Source organism: Ambystoma mexicanum, chromosome 3q (assembly GCF_040938575.1).
Source record: "Ambystoma mexicanum isolate Mex_15411 chromosome 3q, UKY_AmexF1_1, whole genome shotgun sequence".
Classification (NCBI taxonomy): domain Eukaryota; kingdom Metazoa; phylum Chordata; class Amphibia; order Caudata; family Ambystomatidae; genus Ambystoma; species Ambystoma mexicanum.
Genome location: NC_090926.1, coordinates 1,143,871 through 1,160,201, shown reverse-complemented (window position 1 = coordinate 1,160,201; position 16,331 = coordinate 1,143,871). Strand labels below are relative to the sequence as shown.

Genomic DNA, 16,331 nt, shown 5'->3' with positions numbered 1-16,331 from the left:
TGCAGTATAGCTCCCATGTTGACATATCGGAAAATTTGTGTGAACTAAGACTAATACTGCTGTATTACATGACCCTTGGCTGTATGTTACAATGCTTGTGCCACGGCTCCAACCGCCAGGACAGAGAAAGTAAATGCCAGGCTATGCTCTGAGTGAAGTCTGGCGCTGGCAGTACCAAAACAGAGCTGTGTGGAAAGTCTTACAAGGTTGCAGGTTGGTTCATGCAGGTATGTCTTGCATCTCGTCCCAAAGTTCTAAAAGGTAACGATGCAGACCATTCAGCTATATATCGAAATGGGGAGGAACCAAAGCCCTAATCACAGAGTTGCACTCATTTAGAGCAGCCACACAATGAGCAGGGGAACTCTACATTTAATAATTTTAGGTGGCTTGACTTACTTTCTGGTGTAGATTCAGGCTTGAATTCCAGGCAAATCACAGATGGTCCCAGCAATTGCAATCCTTGCTCCCTGAGGTAGGAAGTAGTCATGATCCTATATAGCCAGATCTATTTTCCATTCACTGGATTAATTCATTGGAACAATGTATTGACGCTGGACTCCATACTGGATGTAGCGCCCAGGGTCACAAAAAGACTGGCAACAACCAGTAGAACCCACACAGTCGGCCATACTAGGAGAATCTGATAAGGAAAATAGTGTCCATGTTGTAACCTGACACTAAGGGCTTAAGTGTCCTTAGAGAAGCATGTGTGGTATTCAAGTTTCTGATGATGCATCTGTTAAGGGCTCATCAGGAAAAAGTTGGGTACACCAGCAAAAATAACCACACACAGTAACTACCATCTTGGTTAGATTCTAATCACATATATACAACTATTACCAATGTCTTTATAGAGTTTGAGTAAATTGCATGGGAATAAACCATGATCCCAAAAGTTTCGTCGTGATGGAGATCTGTGGTTCTGGGCTAAAAAATAAAACCAGTAGGCAAGATGGTTTTAGGACAGCCTACTCAGGCCCTCTAACCCCAGCTGACAATGTAAACAGATTGAGCTAAGGTTGCATCTTGTAGTGCTGCGGTGTGGAAGACCCTGGAGCAAGCCCAAGGGCACACATGTTTTTCTCCATATGTTAAGGGAGTCCTGTGTTAGGCAAGAATTGATGTATTAACACTGTGCGAGACTACACAACGCTTGTCTACTTGGTATTGGGTAACCCACCTTTTGGTATAGGGCTGTATTACACAAGCTGGTAGTGTGACTGAGCAGCCAGGCCTATCCTCAAGGTGTAAATATGAGCTTTAGCAATGAAATTTGCAAATACAAGTAGCCAAGTAACACTTCTGCTCAAAGTTTCAGGTACAAATAGTTATTTAACATACATTTTTAAATAAGCTTTCTTTAAAAAGGGCAAGATATGTAACAATCAAATATACTTTAAAATACTTTTCCAGTCTTTTCCAGTCTTTAGAGATGCTTTTTACACACTGTCTACACCCAGAGACGACTTCATTCACAAGGATCGTAAGCGCATTTATATATCACTAGTACACTGCAGATTCTGAGGTTGCAGAAAAGAAAGCTTTAAGGAAGGAAAAAGGTTAAACAGGTTCTCAGGGCATGCGAGTGTACTTAAATCTTCCAATGAAGTCTAGACACAACCTTCCCCAGCAATAAGTTTAGAAACAAGTTATCACCTCTGAGGGACAGAATATATCAAAGTCAATGGACTACAAGAGTCTGCAGGGCAACAGGACAGCCAAAGTCGATTGGAGCAAAGTGTATGGAGCTGAGGCACTTCGTAGTTAATAAAGGTCTTGCACAAAGTTGGAGAGTTTTGTAGAATTCACTTGTAGGGTCATACGCTGATACACTTGTGGAAAGCAGAGTTGGAATCAACTATAACAAAAGTAGCTACATCAAGTCACAACTGAGAAGAGCAAAGCTAATGACACTGAGGTAAGTACCCCAAGTCTGAACAGTACCTCTGGTTTGAAGAGGAGTGGTCCAGCAGGATTCTGTCCCGTTATAGCGATGCAGATCTTGGGTTCCTGAGCCTCAGTCGTTGGGACAAGAGGGAGGACGTCTGGAGGACTCCAGCAGTAGCAATTTGGAGGTAATCTGCAGTTACGGGCTCTTTTCGGATCAGCGGCACTTTGCGGTTTCAGCATTGGTAAACAGCACCACCGCAGATCTTGGATAGCGGTTGGGCTTCCTTCACTCCTTGAGTCCTGCACTCTGGTGAGGTGACTCGAGCTCTGGTCATCCTGCTTCTGGAGGGTCCTTAGGAGACTCCTGGAGCTTCTGGTCGGAATGCAGACGTTGACTCTACTATGGATTTCTCGATCTCTGGCACTCGGTTCCTGCAGCAGCAAAGAAGTACAGCCAGTCGGGGAACATGGTCAAGTGGAGTTAGTCTCTGGGTTAGTTGGTCCCACTAACACAAAGAAAGAAGTCGTCCCTTCTGGGGCTTCTCTTGTTGATCAGAAAAAGGAGTTTCAGCAAAGCAGCAGGGCTTCATGGGGCAATTCAAAGGTCCAGGAGGATGCAGCAGGATTCATTTACGGTTTCTTCGTCGCGTGTTCTTCCCAGTGGTCGACTGCCTCCAGTCCCAAAACCCTCGCCTTTTTAGCAGGTTTCTTCCATTCATGCACAGCCTAGGCTGTCAATCACAAACCAGGGAGGCTGTCCTGAAAGGACAGCCAGTCAGCCAATCGGGACTGGTTGCATTCTGGTCATTCCTAGAGACAAAGGACAAGGGAGTTTCGGGAAACTCCCTCACATCCTGCCCTTCCAGACACACTGGAGCCAGAGGCAGGTTTCAGGACTGAAGCCAGCGAAAGATACAACAAACAAAGAGCTCAAACCTGGTTTGGTGCGCAGAGTAAAACCCAAGAAAGACCTCACAAACAGAAAATGGCAACCGGGGCCATTTTGACAAAAATGGTCACCCACGGGTGCTATACTGCAGAGGAGGATTCAGCCTGTTGTAGAAAAGCACAATGGTAGGAAAATTAAACCGCTGCCACCAGCCATTTAATGTAGCGAGGGTAACATAACATTTTTTACCTGAGAATGTAGGTTAAGGGGCTACTAGGTAACCCCCCAGCACTCCACATAAGCTTGTGTGTGCTGGACCCACAAAGAGAAAAGATAAGTAAAGTCAATTTTGCTTTACTATTCTTGGGAACAGTATTTCACGCAAGAAAGGGTATTAAAACCTTATGAGAAAATTAAAGGATTTCTCAGTGACACTGCACTGAAAGTGCAGTGTCACCATACAAAAATTAGATGCCTATGGAGTTTGTCAGACTCCAAAAATAGAGGAAAGGCAAAATCCAAATCAGGTCAAAACACAACATGAGTGAAAAAAAGGTCCCACTCACCCAGGAGTTAAAATTAAAAAGTCCTACAGTCCAACAAACGAGTTGGGGGTCCCTAAGGTGGAAGGGAATTAGCACAGAAATTAGAATTCTCCCCAACATCCTTCAATGAAACAAATTCTCTGACCTTAGGTTTAAAATGTGCCTCTTGCACACCGACATTTTTTCAATGCTGAAGTACTACAAATAATTACACTATTCTTTACTAGAGACCAGTTGTGCAGCATTTTTTGCTTTACAGATGTAGGTCATGGATAGTAGAGGTGTAGATATTTTGTTAACTCTTTGAATGCGTTGAAAGGCTCTGCAGGTTGTTTGGATATAAAACAGTTTTTCTAGCGTTTTCTTAATAGCTTATCAGTAGCACAACAAAACAACAATGATAACTGCTAACCCCATCCATTCATTCATTTTTGTATAGGCCCCTCCACCCCACCCGCACACCACAGATCACTAACATTTTCAATTATCAACGATAACTCGAGAAAGTGAGTAAAGAAAATAAACGCCAGAGTAGGAAAGAAAAAAAGATTAAGGGAAAGGAGAAACAAAAAAGAATAGAAAGGTGGACCAAGAAAAGACTACCAGACCAGCAAAAATAATTTCACACAAATATGCTAATATTTAATATGCCCAACTGCCAATCTAAAAAGTACCCTTCCCAATACATCATTGACTTAATGGCAGCCAGGAGAAAAATAAAACAACTTTACAGCAAAGAGAAAGCCGTGTGATGTGATTTCATTTCCCTGGCACCCTGCGCCAATCGCTTCGAGCCCTCAGCAAAAACAAAAACAAAAAAATTGGCTGTCTCAGATCCAACAAAACCACCACCTAGAGTAGTCAACTTATATTTCACCAGTTAAAAGAATAAAAAAAATGAATTCACTTGAAGAGCAGTTAGTTGATGCTTTCCTCATTTCCAACCGTCTCTAGATTTTGGGCATAATAATTGCACTTAAATTCGGAAATCTAATCCTTGGACCTCCAATTCCAAAACAAAGCCCTGCTACTTTCCCCAACCTCTCCTCATGCATGCTAGAATCCTTAAAGCTCTACACTATCGTACTACCAGCCTCACCCCGAGAAGAACTGGCATGTCTTGAAGGAAGATGAACTGCTGTCTAAATACTAAAAGCTTTGCCACAAATGTTGCTTCCCCAACCACAAATCGAAGAGTGACTGTTTGGTCTTGCACAAAAGATCAGAGGATGGGAAGCCCTAACCACCCACACCTTAGCTGCATGCTGAAAACGTTCACTCGCCTCCAATTTGTTATTGAGCTTCAGCAGGCAGCGATAAACAATTTGTTTTTTTAGGGTCTGCGTGCACATTATACTTTTATGCTTCTTTACTCCCATAGACTTCTGTGGGCCATATTTTTTTTTTGCTTTGTTTGGACTCCTGACCTGACTTTTTGCGGTCAAGTAAATGTCTTTGTTTTTTGGCTCATTTTTATGTAGAAAATGATCAGTCATTACACTATGAGTACTGAGAGGCTAAGTTTCTCTTAGCAAGTTTCTTGTATTGTTACAATTGCACACATCACCCCAAAGGGACGTGCAGTTAGGATACTTTGCAACTAAAAAGCCACTACAGAAAGCTATAAGATACATTTACAATGTGCCTATGATAGGCAGGTGGTAGCAGATATTTTTCTACCCTCTTTTATACTTTTTACTCATGCACTTTTGCATTTAATGAAAGAGCTACTAAAAAGGTGGCTAGCACCCTAAGATGGGCGTGCCACAAGGCTTTTTTTGTCCTTTGCCCATATTGGTTTTTGACCTTTTTCCTGCCCGCTCACATCTGGAATTACCATATATGGGAAGCTCTTTCCCGAGGGAAAACCGCTTTTTGCCCGAGGCAAAGGGCGGTTTCTGTGTGAGCCCGGATGTGGGGGCTGGCATTGTCTTATCCCAGTACACATCCTGGTGTCTGAATGTCTGTTGCTGGGCAGATGTTGTGGCCATTGGCTATCCACAAATGGATAGCCACTACCAGTTTGAATTGTGCAGGATCTTACCATTGGTGGGCTTGAGCAAGTTTCCAGTGTGAATCTTGGATAAAAAGGAGGACGACTCCTGCAGCTATCCGACTGTTAGTGACATTTATCATTTTTATCCTTCATCCCGTCTACAAGTGAGACCCCATGCACTTTCTGCTGGACTTTGGGACCTTTTTCTTTAAATCCTGAATGAGTGGAGCCTTTTTCCACCCATTCATTCTTGTGGGCTCTGTCTTTTGGAACTCTATTATTTTATTCTACTTGTACTATGGAGCCTGTCTGCTCCATAGCTCTTAAAAGGCATCTGTATTTTTCTATTGCTGCACACACACAGCTCCTTATAGGCACTGCTGCCAGGGACCCTTAGGGTCCTCCTTTAACATTATTTTCTTATATCCTCAATTAACTACTGTTCTTAAGTATAGATACTTAGAATCTTTCCCAAATGTCTGAGAGATTGGCACACCCCACCTTATGTGAAGTGCCAAAGGGATACCTAGTATCCCCATTCTCTCTGCTCCTGTGACTTTTGAGTCACAGACAATCTCCTAGGTATGGCTGGTGGCAGTGGACGTGGTCTACCAACTTTTGTGTAGTTTTTGTACCGCAGGCTATGTTCATTGCCTCGGTGGTGCACAATAGGGGCACCCAAGTACCAACTGTGGGCCTCCCTTCTTTTTTCACCATTACTAGCGGGGTTGTTCTTTGTTAGCCCTTCTTCTACCAATCAGGGAGGGGGAGGTCAGTGTGCATGTTTTGGCTTTGGCAGGAACCCTTGGGTGTCCCCACCTAGGCTCCAGTGTGTCTGGGCAGGCAGGAAGTTTGTCTGCCAGACTGCCTGAATAGGACCAGCTCCCACAGGGGTTCTGGCTGTCCTGATTGGACAGCCAAACGCCCTTTTCTATAAAATGCTGAGAGAGATTGGAGAGGAGTGTGTGCTGGAATTGTATAACAGGTGAGGCTTCTGGAGTAAAAAGCAAGCCAACCACTGGAAGCTGAAGTAACCAAAAAAGACTACCAGAGATTCTTGCAGGCCCTTCGCAACACTGATGCGACCACTGCTCTCCCGACACCGTTTTCTGTGCGACAGAGGAGCTTCGAAGAGGACAATTCCTTCCCTTTGGCTGGTGGGAACAACCAGTCCCAAGATGAACTTTGAATTGAGCCATCTCCTGAAGTCCTAGAAGTTTATAGAGCTGCGGAACACCAATACTAGGAGACCTGCTGCCCATTTCGAATGCATCATCAGGGAAAGGCTGAATACGTCCAAATCCGAGTAAGGAGGGACTTTGACGGAAAAGGAACCACAAGAGCAGTCGACGTCCGATTATTTTTGTAATGACAGGAACACGCCAGTAATCTTGCGAGTTGCCTGAATGACAGGGACAAAAATAGATCCACAAGACGGCGAGCTGCGCGATCTGCGTTATTATTGTATGTGAAACTTAGCATTTTTTTAATTCGATTATAACTGTTACCAGCGCCTATTAAATCGGTGATTATGAAACTAGTTCCAGCTAACTACTGAGAGATGGGCGATCAAATTCACATTTGATGAAGTGTGAAAATTCAAGGCACAGGAAATTAGTGCACCAGCAACGATTATGAATTGCTTTCTTCTTGAAGACTCCATGCCATCCAACCCCTGATGAATTTCCGCTTATTTAATTATCAACGGATTTGGAAAGAAACATGTTGGGTCCTCCTATCTCACCCAATAGTATTGATGAAATATTGGCATTAGGTAGTGACTAATTGGTCTGGTCACACGAATCATAGTATTTAACTGTTTATATTTTTCCGGTTTACTATGTTTAGTTTGTTAAATTAAGGAGCAATTACCGGTTTGATTTCAGTGTTGATGCATCTTGCTTTTTCACTGTTATTACTATGGTTTGCATTAATTCATATTAGTTGAGTGAGAAAGGTGATGGTGTATGAGTGAAGTATGGATGAGTTCTTGTGAGGCGATTGCAGTTCTTTTCTTGGTTTGATGCTCATTCTCATTTGTGTTTTGATTTAATCGATGTAGTTTTTATGTCGATATGTTAATTTTTCATTGTTTTGCATTCAGATACTTGCCATTTGTTATAACCAATATTATAATCCATGGAGGGATTTGTTTATGGATTTTTTATGAATAAATGTATTGTAATAATTGCTTATTGGGTGTCAATTGATTTTTTTCACCTCCTGTTTTGATGCAGTGTGTGGCCTTTGAATAGAATTGACACCATGCAGTAGATAGTCCTCTTTCACCATACAGAAGCATATATAACTCAAGCCCCTTTGTTCTATAACGTTTCTCTCAGGTATGACCGAAGTTTAGATATTCCTGGCATCCCCGATTCTGTGTTTTCCGAGGGACCATTGCATACCTGTTGCCATGTCCTCCACCATAGGGATTAAATGGGCGTAACATCCACCCCCCTAACTCTCCCATACCTGGTTATGATCAGTGGAGTTCTGGTCAAGCATCCCCCCCAGACCCTAGGCATGTGGTAGGGAGTACCCTAAACATACTTTACTTATCTTCATATTCTATTAAGTACTGGGCTATTGGACCATTTACTTACCTGTTGGCTTTGACAACACTTTCTCTGTGACTTTCAAGACTTCCAACTGCTAGAAACAGGTACTTATCTGGGCTGCTGACTGATGCAGTCAGTCTACTTACTTATCCAGGAAGGACTTGTGAAGTGATAGGGGCCCTATATTTTTAAGGCGGGGTACATGCTTTAATTGCAATTGTATTGTGCTCATTCCGTTTTCTTATTGCTGACCTGTTTTACTGTTCATTAGTGTAAAGTGTGGATGCTCCCCAGGTGGGATCACCAAGTATAGCCTAATAAATATAGTATGTTTGTACTTTTTTCTAACTTGATTTGAGTGCTCTGTGTGTGGCTCATTACACACTACCCCACTTCTCCAAAAGTCCTGCCTTACTGCTATACTACCCACAGGTCGGGTTCTGAAAATCCATCTCCACTATGGGATTCAAGTATGAAAATCAGAATGTTCGTAAACTGAGGATCTTGGAGTAAGTGGGAAGGAAGGGGAGGAAGGATAGCTCAGGGCCCTTGCCTATCTTCAACATCCATTGGCTTCCCATCTCCAGTCTGAAGATGGATACCCATTTATCATGGAGTGTGAAACGAAGGATAGTGGTATCGTGAAAGGAGAACCATGAACTGTCACTCCGATGAATAACTTTATTGCACGTCCTCATGCTCCTTTCCATTTACTATAAGGTAAGTTTTTGAAGCAGTGCAAATATGGGAGAAGAATAGGCAACCTTGTAACTAAATTGTATTCACCCAATCATATTTAGAAATACTGACTGGCTAAACATTGCATCTTTACTCTAGAGATATGACCTTGAGAGAAATGTTTCCACAAAGCATGCGTTCTAGCCCATGGAGGTAGAAGCTCGACAAACAGTAGCATAGGAAGGGGACTCCAGAGCACAAAGTCAAAGTGACATTAGCTCTAACCAGGCACGTATGTTCTTCTTGGCAGCTGAAACCTACCAATGAATAAGAACACTGCAAAATGCTATAAAATATCCAACTAGCTAAGAAATACTTTGAGAACAGAGAGTCAGGATTCTAACCTACAATGGTTACTGTTATTTAAAATGAACTGATCCTCTATAACGCGCATATTACCGGAGACCATTCTCTAAGCGCAGGACCAGGATTCAAACTGGAGTTGCTGTGTGCCATCTTGCTTCCAAGGCAAGAGTTTTTGCCCTTGAGCTATCCTCCCGACCCAGAAGGAGGGATAAAAGGGTCTGTTAACTGGTCAGAAAAGCTCAATTCACACTAAGGTGGCAGGGCTGCTTTTCATATGCGCAACTCTCCCATGGCTATACCTGGCAGAGTAGTCAAGGATATACTGTTAGGAGGGGAACAGGAAGGTACAATGATACAAGGTAACAAAACAATACAAAATGACTGAATGCTCACATAGCATATATGCAAAGATACATTCTTTATATAGGGTCTATCGAAATGTAAACCGTAAGTTAGAGGTGAGTAGCCCTTCAGGAATAGAGCTTTAAAAAGGTGGTGAATTTGAATTAGCAGGAAAGTTCAAGGGATCAGTCTTGAGTAAGGGTTAGAGTTTTTAGTAATTACAAAAACCGAATACTTTTCAACTATACAAAGTCAACAGGAAAGTGCCACCCTTATGAGAAAGCAGGCATGTCGAAATGGGTTCAGAGCCAGCATAAGTCACGATTGTGTTAAGCTGGTGCTCATTGCTTTTGTATGCATCAATGTTGTTCAATGCAAAAAAAAAAAAAGAAAAGCACAACTGGTCAAGAACGTGGTCTAGCTGTGAAGGTACAGGGTCGGTTGCCCCTGACCAGGGAGGATGATGTTGCTGGAGCCAAGGAAGAACTAGATACTGGGGTTCAGTGCAGCTACACTGGTAGCCACGATTGCAGCCTCAGGAACTAAAGCACTCTTGGAGGAGGTCCACCGGTTCAAAGCAGGCAAGGTAAAATCTTGGGCAATATTGGGTCATGAAATCTACCTATTGTGGGGGTCCTCTGCAACAAGGTGGGTGCAGGGGTCCCAGTTAGGGAGAGGCCAGGAAGTGCTAGTCAATGGAACATGAAGTCCTGGGGGGAGCAACCTAGCTGTGTCCACTGAGTCAAGGGAAAGGAGCACTGGTGCGAGTTCCTATGGTCATGTGAAGAAGTCTGTTATGCAGAGCCTAATAGTATGCCACAGTCAGCTGCAGGTATGGGAGATGCTGCAACAAAGCTACGGTTTTGGAGTTGGTCCTGCTGCCGAGTGAGTTTGTCTACATCCTAAGCTGGGAATGACTCAACTCTAGCAGGAAAGTTTGAAGACATGGAATTCATGGCCCAGTCCAGACACCAGGTATTACATGTGCCCATCCAAATCGAATTGTTGTGAGATTGCTAAAGTCGCATGCACTATGCTGTTATAGACATCATTCCCACACCATTGTTAAGTTATCGATTTAGGTGACACTGAAAACCGATTTTAGAGCCCTACCTATCCAGAATGAGAAACAGGGTGAGACCAGGAACATAGACGTTGTGATTTTGGGGCAAAGTGATTAGGGAGGCAACAAAATCTGTGCCGACCCACTAGTGTTTATTCTAAAGGGAAGGATTTAGGAGTTACATACATTCCTGGTAATAGGCCCAACTCCAAATTGAGTATATAAAGCCTGTGCTACCTGGGATAATAAAGAAACCTGTTGGCAATAGGAGCGTTCACTGAGGTGCTCAACTGACATTCAGAGCACCAAGATGACATGCTGATCCCCCTTTAGTTATGTGCTCAAAAACAACAATGTAAACATCAATTCTCCTGCGTTTGTAGAAAAGCAGCAAACATTGAATTGTAGGTTTTCTTTTCTGCAATTTACCTTCACAAGTTTAAAACCAAATCTATAAGTGGCACTTTACAGGTGTTTAGTCTTTATCTTTCAGCACATTTAAAAGTGTACATTTATTAGTTGACCGTCCTGAGGACGGGGCTTACATAGAACTAGTGTCCTCATACGGTCACAAACAGGTTACAAGCCCATGCATCCAGCTCCAAAGCACAGCACATGCACAGAGGCCCATACATTTACTAAAGGGGAGCCCTACACGCCTGCAGGATCAGCATAAGAAAGTGAAGGCATGACAAGGAACCTCCTCCTTTAGCCACAACCAATCATGAGGTGACGAGAGGGGACAGGAGTACAGAAAAGTAAGGTGCACTTTTTGGCAGAGAAAGGAGTGAGTATTGTAGACTCCTAGAAGTTATTAACATGTCAGTCTGAACCACCCTTCGGCCCAAACCATTGGTTCTCCTTGTTGGCTCTTACCTTGCGGTAGGCTGGTCTGAAGTTATGTGCAAGTTTCCGGAGGCTGCTGAGGTCCCGCTGAAATCCAGCCAGCTCAGACGGTGAGGCGTGTGGGGTCTCGGCACCAACCTGACCACTGCCTGTCTGCTTCTGCCAAAGGATTGTACGTAGAGAAAGCAGCAAGTCACAGGTCAGGAGCTGCACCACCTAGGAGTAGACGAGTCAGTCAGCATCATGCACTACACTACATAACGATGGAGCAGTTAAATAAAAATAGACAATCCTGTCCTCCCATCCAACAATGCACTCGTATCCGTGGGTAGTGGCTGATTTGGGGTAAGGAAAACCTATTTGGATGGGCACACGAGCACAGAACTCATCCGTGAAGGTCCATTATGGGGTAATGTTTTGCTTTTTTATATAACAAAAAGAGAATGTTTATTTTTTTGCAAGAAAATGCTCTATTCTAAACAGTCCTATGCTCTGCGGTTCAAAGGTTGGGTCACAACTGGCTTTTGATTCAGTGAGAGCAGAACATTCACGTTCATCGATACAGTGCATACACATACTAATGTTCAGTTAAAACTATGCCAGCAGCTGAAAGGTGAAATGTCCACATTTCAAAAATATACAAAAATGATGACCTTTGTAGAAGTTAGTTATTTTTCCTTTAAGAGAGATATGGCACCTGAGAAGGGATATGCAACCTTTGGCTTGCCATATTTTTTGGGTTAACTCTTCCACCAGTCGTAGTCAACATAATTCAAGGGTGAGAGACCATGCAAATGAAGGTCTAAAAATCTGGAGAGCTGGAGTTTGCAGCCCCCTGCCAGGGAGATTTTTGCACAACCCTCTGGCGATGACATCTAATCGAATGGTAGAAGAGTGTGTCACCCAAAAGGAACGAACACTGGGCCTCATTAAAGGTTTGGTGGTATTTCGGCACTAAATCGCCAAACTACTGTCAAACCCACTTACCATTACCGCCCTGTGGGTTTACCACAGGATTACACGTGGTCAAGTGGTGGTATGCCACTGTGAATTACCATTTTTGAAGCCCATAGGACGTAATGGGGACATTTGGCAGTTACCACCAGCGGGAATTGCGCCATGGCACTTCCGCCGAAATTTGGCCTTAAAGTGGTGGATTTACCTCCAGCATGATGCTGAAAAAAATCCTCCACTTCAAGGTCAAACCTACAGTTCGATGGTGTGGTAAAAAATAATAAAGTGGTGGCAACTGAATTATCACCCGTTTTTTGCCCGCACTGGCAAACTTGTTATGAGACCCAATGGCTTTTATGGTAAGTGTAGCAGAGCAGCCAGGCTTAACATCAGCAGGTAGGAAAGCTAGCAGGAAGGTGCAATGAACACCAATATTTACCACAATAGAATACACCACACTCGTATACTGAAAAATATACACTTATTACAAGGTCACGAAGATAACCTCTATGTTAGGGGTAAAAAGTGCTCAGGTGAAACACACACAGCAGAGCATAATAAAGACAAACAGTAAAATGGGCAGTAAGGCCCAACTCGCTCTTTACGCGAAAATGCAATCCACATACATGCTTACAGACACTACACAGAGTTCCAGAGCGAAGTTAACTGTAGGCCCCTAAACAATAACAGGTGTCACACCAAAGATCAATTGTTAAAATATATGCTGTAGAAGCAAGCCCATTGCGAAAAAAAAGTTGAGGTTGTCCTAATTATCTTAGTAAATTTCCTTGTCCAAAATGAAGGGACGCATTCATGAGATTAGTTTTAAATTGCTTCCGGCCCTTGAAATGTTGGGTTCAAGGAATAATGGCGAGGTATCCATTTGTTGTATTTTTTATTTACAAACTTTTAAAGCCCAATTGCCCAGAGAAGTTTGTCGCACAGCGGATATTGATCCCAATAGGCCAGACAAGGGAATCGAGCTAACAAAGGGTTTTATTAATACATGTGCACAGGTGTGGCAACAATAAACAAGGGGTCATTAAATGGAGGCTTAAAAGTGAGGCATATTGCTTTTACGCCTCCGTTTAACAATCTGCCCCATTTTCCTGCTGTAGGAGAGAAACCATCTCCCCTTTGCTTTCCTCCTCAGTCTTGAAGAGGACACAGTTGTATGCCTGGATGAGAATTACAGGCAGGCGTAAACCTAGGCAAATGGCAGAATCCATTACAAAAAGTTGACTGCAAAGCGCAACTTGCAGGCATTTCATTTCTCACAAATCAGAGAGCAAAAAAGTGAAGAGTAAAGGCGCTTTAGCCTTTATTTGCTTTTCGCGTGAACACTCAGTTTTGTGAGTGTTGAAAATTGCTAGCAGGAGATCCAACACCACAAGTGCGAACGTTGACAACCCCCTGCATGCAATTTGCATTTTTAGAAAAGGACCTCCACAGTGTCTTTCACTAAAAGTTGTCAGCATGGTTCTTCTCCTCGGTCGGGCAGTGCTCTGGGAAAAATTATCCAAAGAAAAGAAAAGGTCTCATGAAAGAAAAGTTTAACAAATGGGTTGCCAGTAATCCAAGTCCAAAGGCTGCAGGTCACCCCAACAAATCTGCAGAATGCTTGTGCGCTGACTGTCCCAGGTTTTACGGAGTTCCCACATCCTATTTTATTTTTACAGTTTTTCGGGGCTCTTCTCTTGAGCACTCAGTCTCGGGTTTAAAGGTTCTTGCACCCAGTTTATCACAGTTACCAGGGTCTTTTCCCCTCGACTCTTAGCGCCGTACCTGGAGCTGGTGTGTGGATTCCATAAATGTGGTTGTGAGAGGAGGGACTTCTAGGATGAATTTGAGCCAGAGCATGACAGTTGGCTAGACTGAAGCTCGCACAGGGTTTTCACTGGGTTTGCCACTTCCTTCCTCTCTGTCAGTGGGTATACATCACTTTTGCCGAATAAGTTTTAGCTGCATTTATTTGCCGTTTTTATCATTCATTTTATTTTTTAACCACAAACCAGTAGATGGTAAGTTGGGGTAAGGTATATATTGGGGTGGGATGCGGGGGTTGCCATTTGACATGAGAAATGTGGCAAAGAGACACAGAACCAGTCAGAGCTCTGCTCCTCTAACCACCCTGCTCCAATCCCGCTCTCTGCATTGGCTTCTTGGGTATACCCTTTTATCATCTATGGCTCCAACACTTTTCTGCTCCACACAAGGCTCCAATACCCACTTCTCAGTCCTTTAACAGTCCTCCCCCTCATCTTAGTTTCTCTCCTACTGCCTCTTTTTTTCTTCACCTCTTGGAGGATACACAATGAACCCCCCTTTTCTGTCGCCTCAGTTTCCGCCTTGCTTACTTCCTTAGCCCCTTCTGCCCCCCCACCATCTCCTGTTCTTTCCTTATCCATCCATCATCAATAGTTTCTTTCAATAGACATTTATTCTCCTCTCCTTTACCGATCTTGCCCCGTACTCCAATCACTTAAGATACTCAAGTATTTCATATCTCCAAAATGTCTCCACCCCTTTGGGAACTTCTAGTATTACAATTATGTTGCCCCAATTCATTCCTTACTCTCCCGACCTTCACCTCTGAGAAACTTTAATAACCTCAACTGTTCTCCACTTCTCCCCAGCCTCTGCCACTTTGTGGACCTTCCTTTCCCCAGACTCTTTGGTCCTCCTTTTCCCAGCCGTCCGGGTCTCCCAACTCCCTACATTTTGGGACTGCCTTTACACTGCCTCCTTGGTCCTCCATGCAGCCTCCTAGCTCCTTCTTAGCTCCTTCTTAGCCCAGCCTTCTGGGTTTCTCCTCTAGCCTTCTGCATCTCGTTATCCTCAGGCTACAGAGGTGCTGCTCCAGTCTCCAGGCCGCTGCTTCTTTCCCAGCTTCTTCTCTTCCTCTCTCCTGCCACCACACCTACTAACTGAGCCCTTGAGGTTTTATTGTGCTTTGGCCCCTCCTTCCAGCCCCTCTCCATTGGAATGGGAGGGAAACCGGGGTGGTTGTTTCGTATAAGGAACTTTGGAATCTTAGTTCTCTGGACCTGGAACACAACTCGAGAACCACAACCGCCATAGTGGTATTGCCAACCCCTTTTTGTTCCGTAAACTGCTGGCTGTCTGCCTTGGGGAAATCTCAGTCTGGTTCAGGTCTCTATTGGTTTACCTGCATTCAGGTGTAACTTCAGCCGAGCACTGCTGGCCCCAGAAGTACACCACTTCTCAATTTTCTTTAAGGGGCTGGAGTATGGACCATTATCCTATGACAAAGTGCCAATTCTGCGACCCCACCATCCACTAACTCAGACAAACAGGGCACTTCATCACACCTTGAAGCACCTGTTTCTACACTGCAATAGTTGGCCGTCTATAGACAATATAATGGTAGACTATTAGCCAACCCAAACTGCTTGCCGTCCACTAATGCCTATGAGCAGTTGCAGAATAGTCGACTGATGCAACTGCTGGTCCCTCATCACTAAAACAAATCCATTTACCTCCCTGTTACATCCTTTTCTCAATACCCTGCCTGTTCTCAACCGTTCAGGGGGTTGCCCCAAAACACTCGTCCAGCCTCCACCTTCCCCCAGCGTGCCATACAGGCACAGTCACCCACCACCACTGTGCTGCACCACCCCCTACTATCCCTTTGCCATTGCACCCTTAAAGTTACCTGCTCCATATACCCCCCCCTTCCTCCATCTCCCCGAGCCCAGCCCCCTACCAACATTACAGGCATACCCCCCCAATCATGCATTCCCCCCACTCCTCCCACGCCAGCCTACTCCTACCTTACAAGCATACCCCAACATGCATCCTCCACTTACAAGCAGAGCCCCCCATCATGCATTCACCCCACACCCTCCCACAACCCTCCACATCTTGTAGATTGGGGTCCCCGCTTGGCATTAAGAGGTCAATCAGTTGGACAAGTTGAGCTGTTTAAAGCGTCTACCAGTCCAGACTGGAGACCACTTAATGACGGGTAGTTGCAGCAACAAGTAGTTGAGGTTGGGCATTATGCAATATGCCAGTTACCCACTGTTACAGTAATTGTGCTTTAAGAAGAACCCATTTAAAAAGATTAGTGCATAGTCACTCTAGCCTCATCTTCAAAGAGTTTTTAACAGCTGGGAAGCAGGTTTGTTAAGCTTTGGCTACTGTAAGGCTTATCTATTGCTCAATTCCCTCTAAA

The 16,331-nt window shown here is 44.0% G+C and overlaps 1 protein-coding gene across 1 annotated transcript in view; it reads right to left on the bottom strand.

The window, feature by feature from the left end:
- Nucleotides 1-16,331, bottom strand: part of LOC138582000 (sterol regulatory element-binding protein 2-like) — a 401,726-nt gene that overhangs the window by 89,394 nt on the left and 296,001 nt on the right. The window contains exon 17 of the mRNA XM_069652893.1: nucleotides 11,210-11,395. Within this exon, the coding sequence (XP_069508994.1) occupies nucleotides 11,210-11,395 (186 nt within the window). The remainder of the gene's footprint in view (nucleotides 1-11,209; nucleotides 11,396-16,331) is intronic.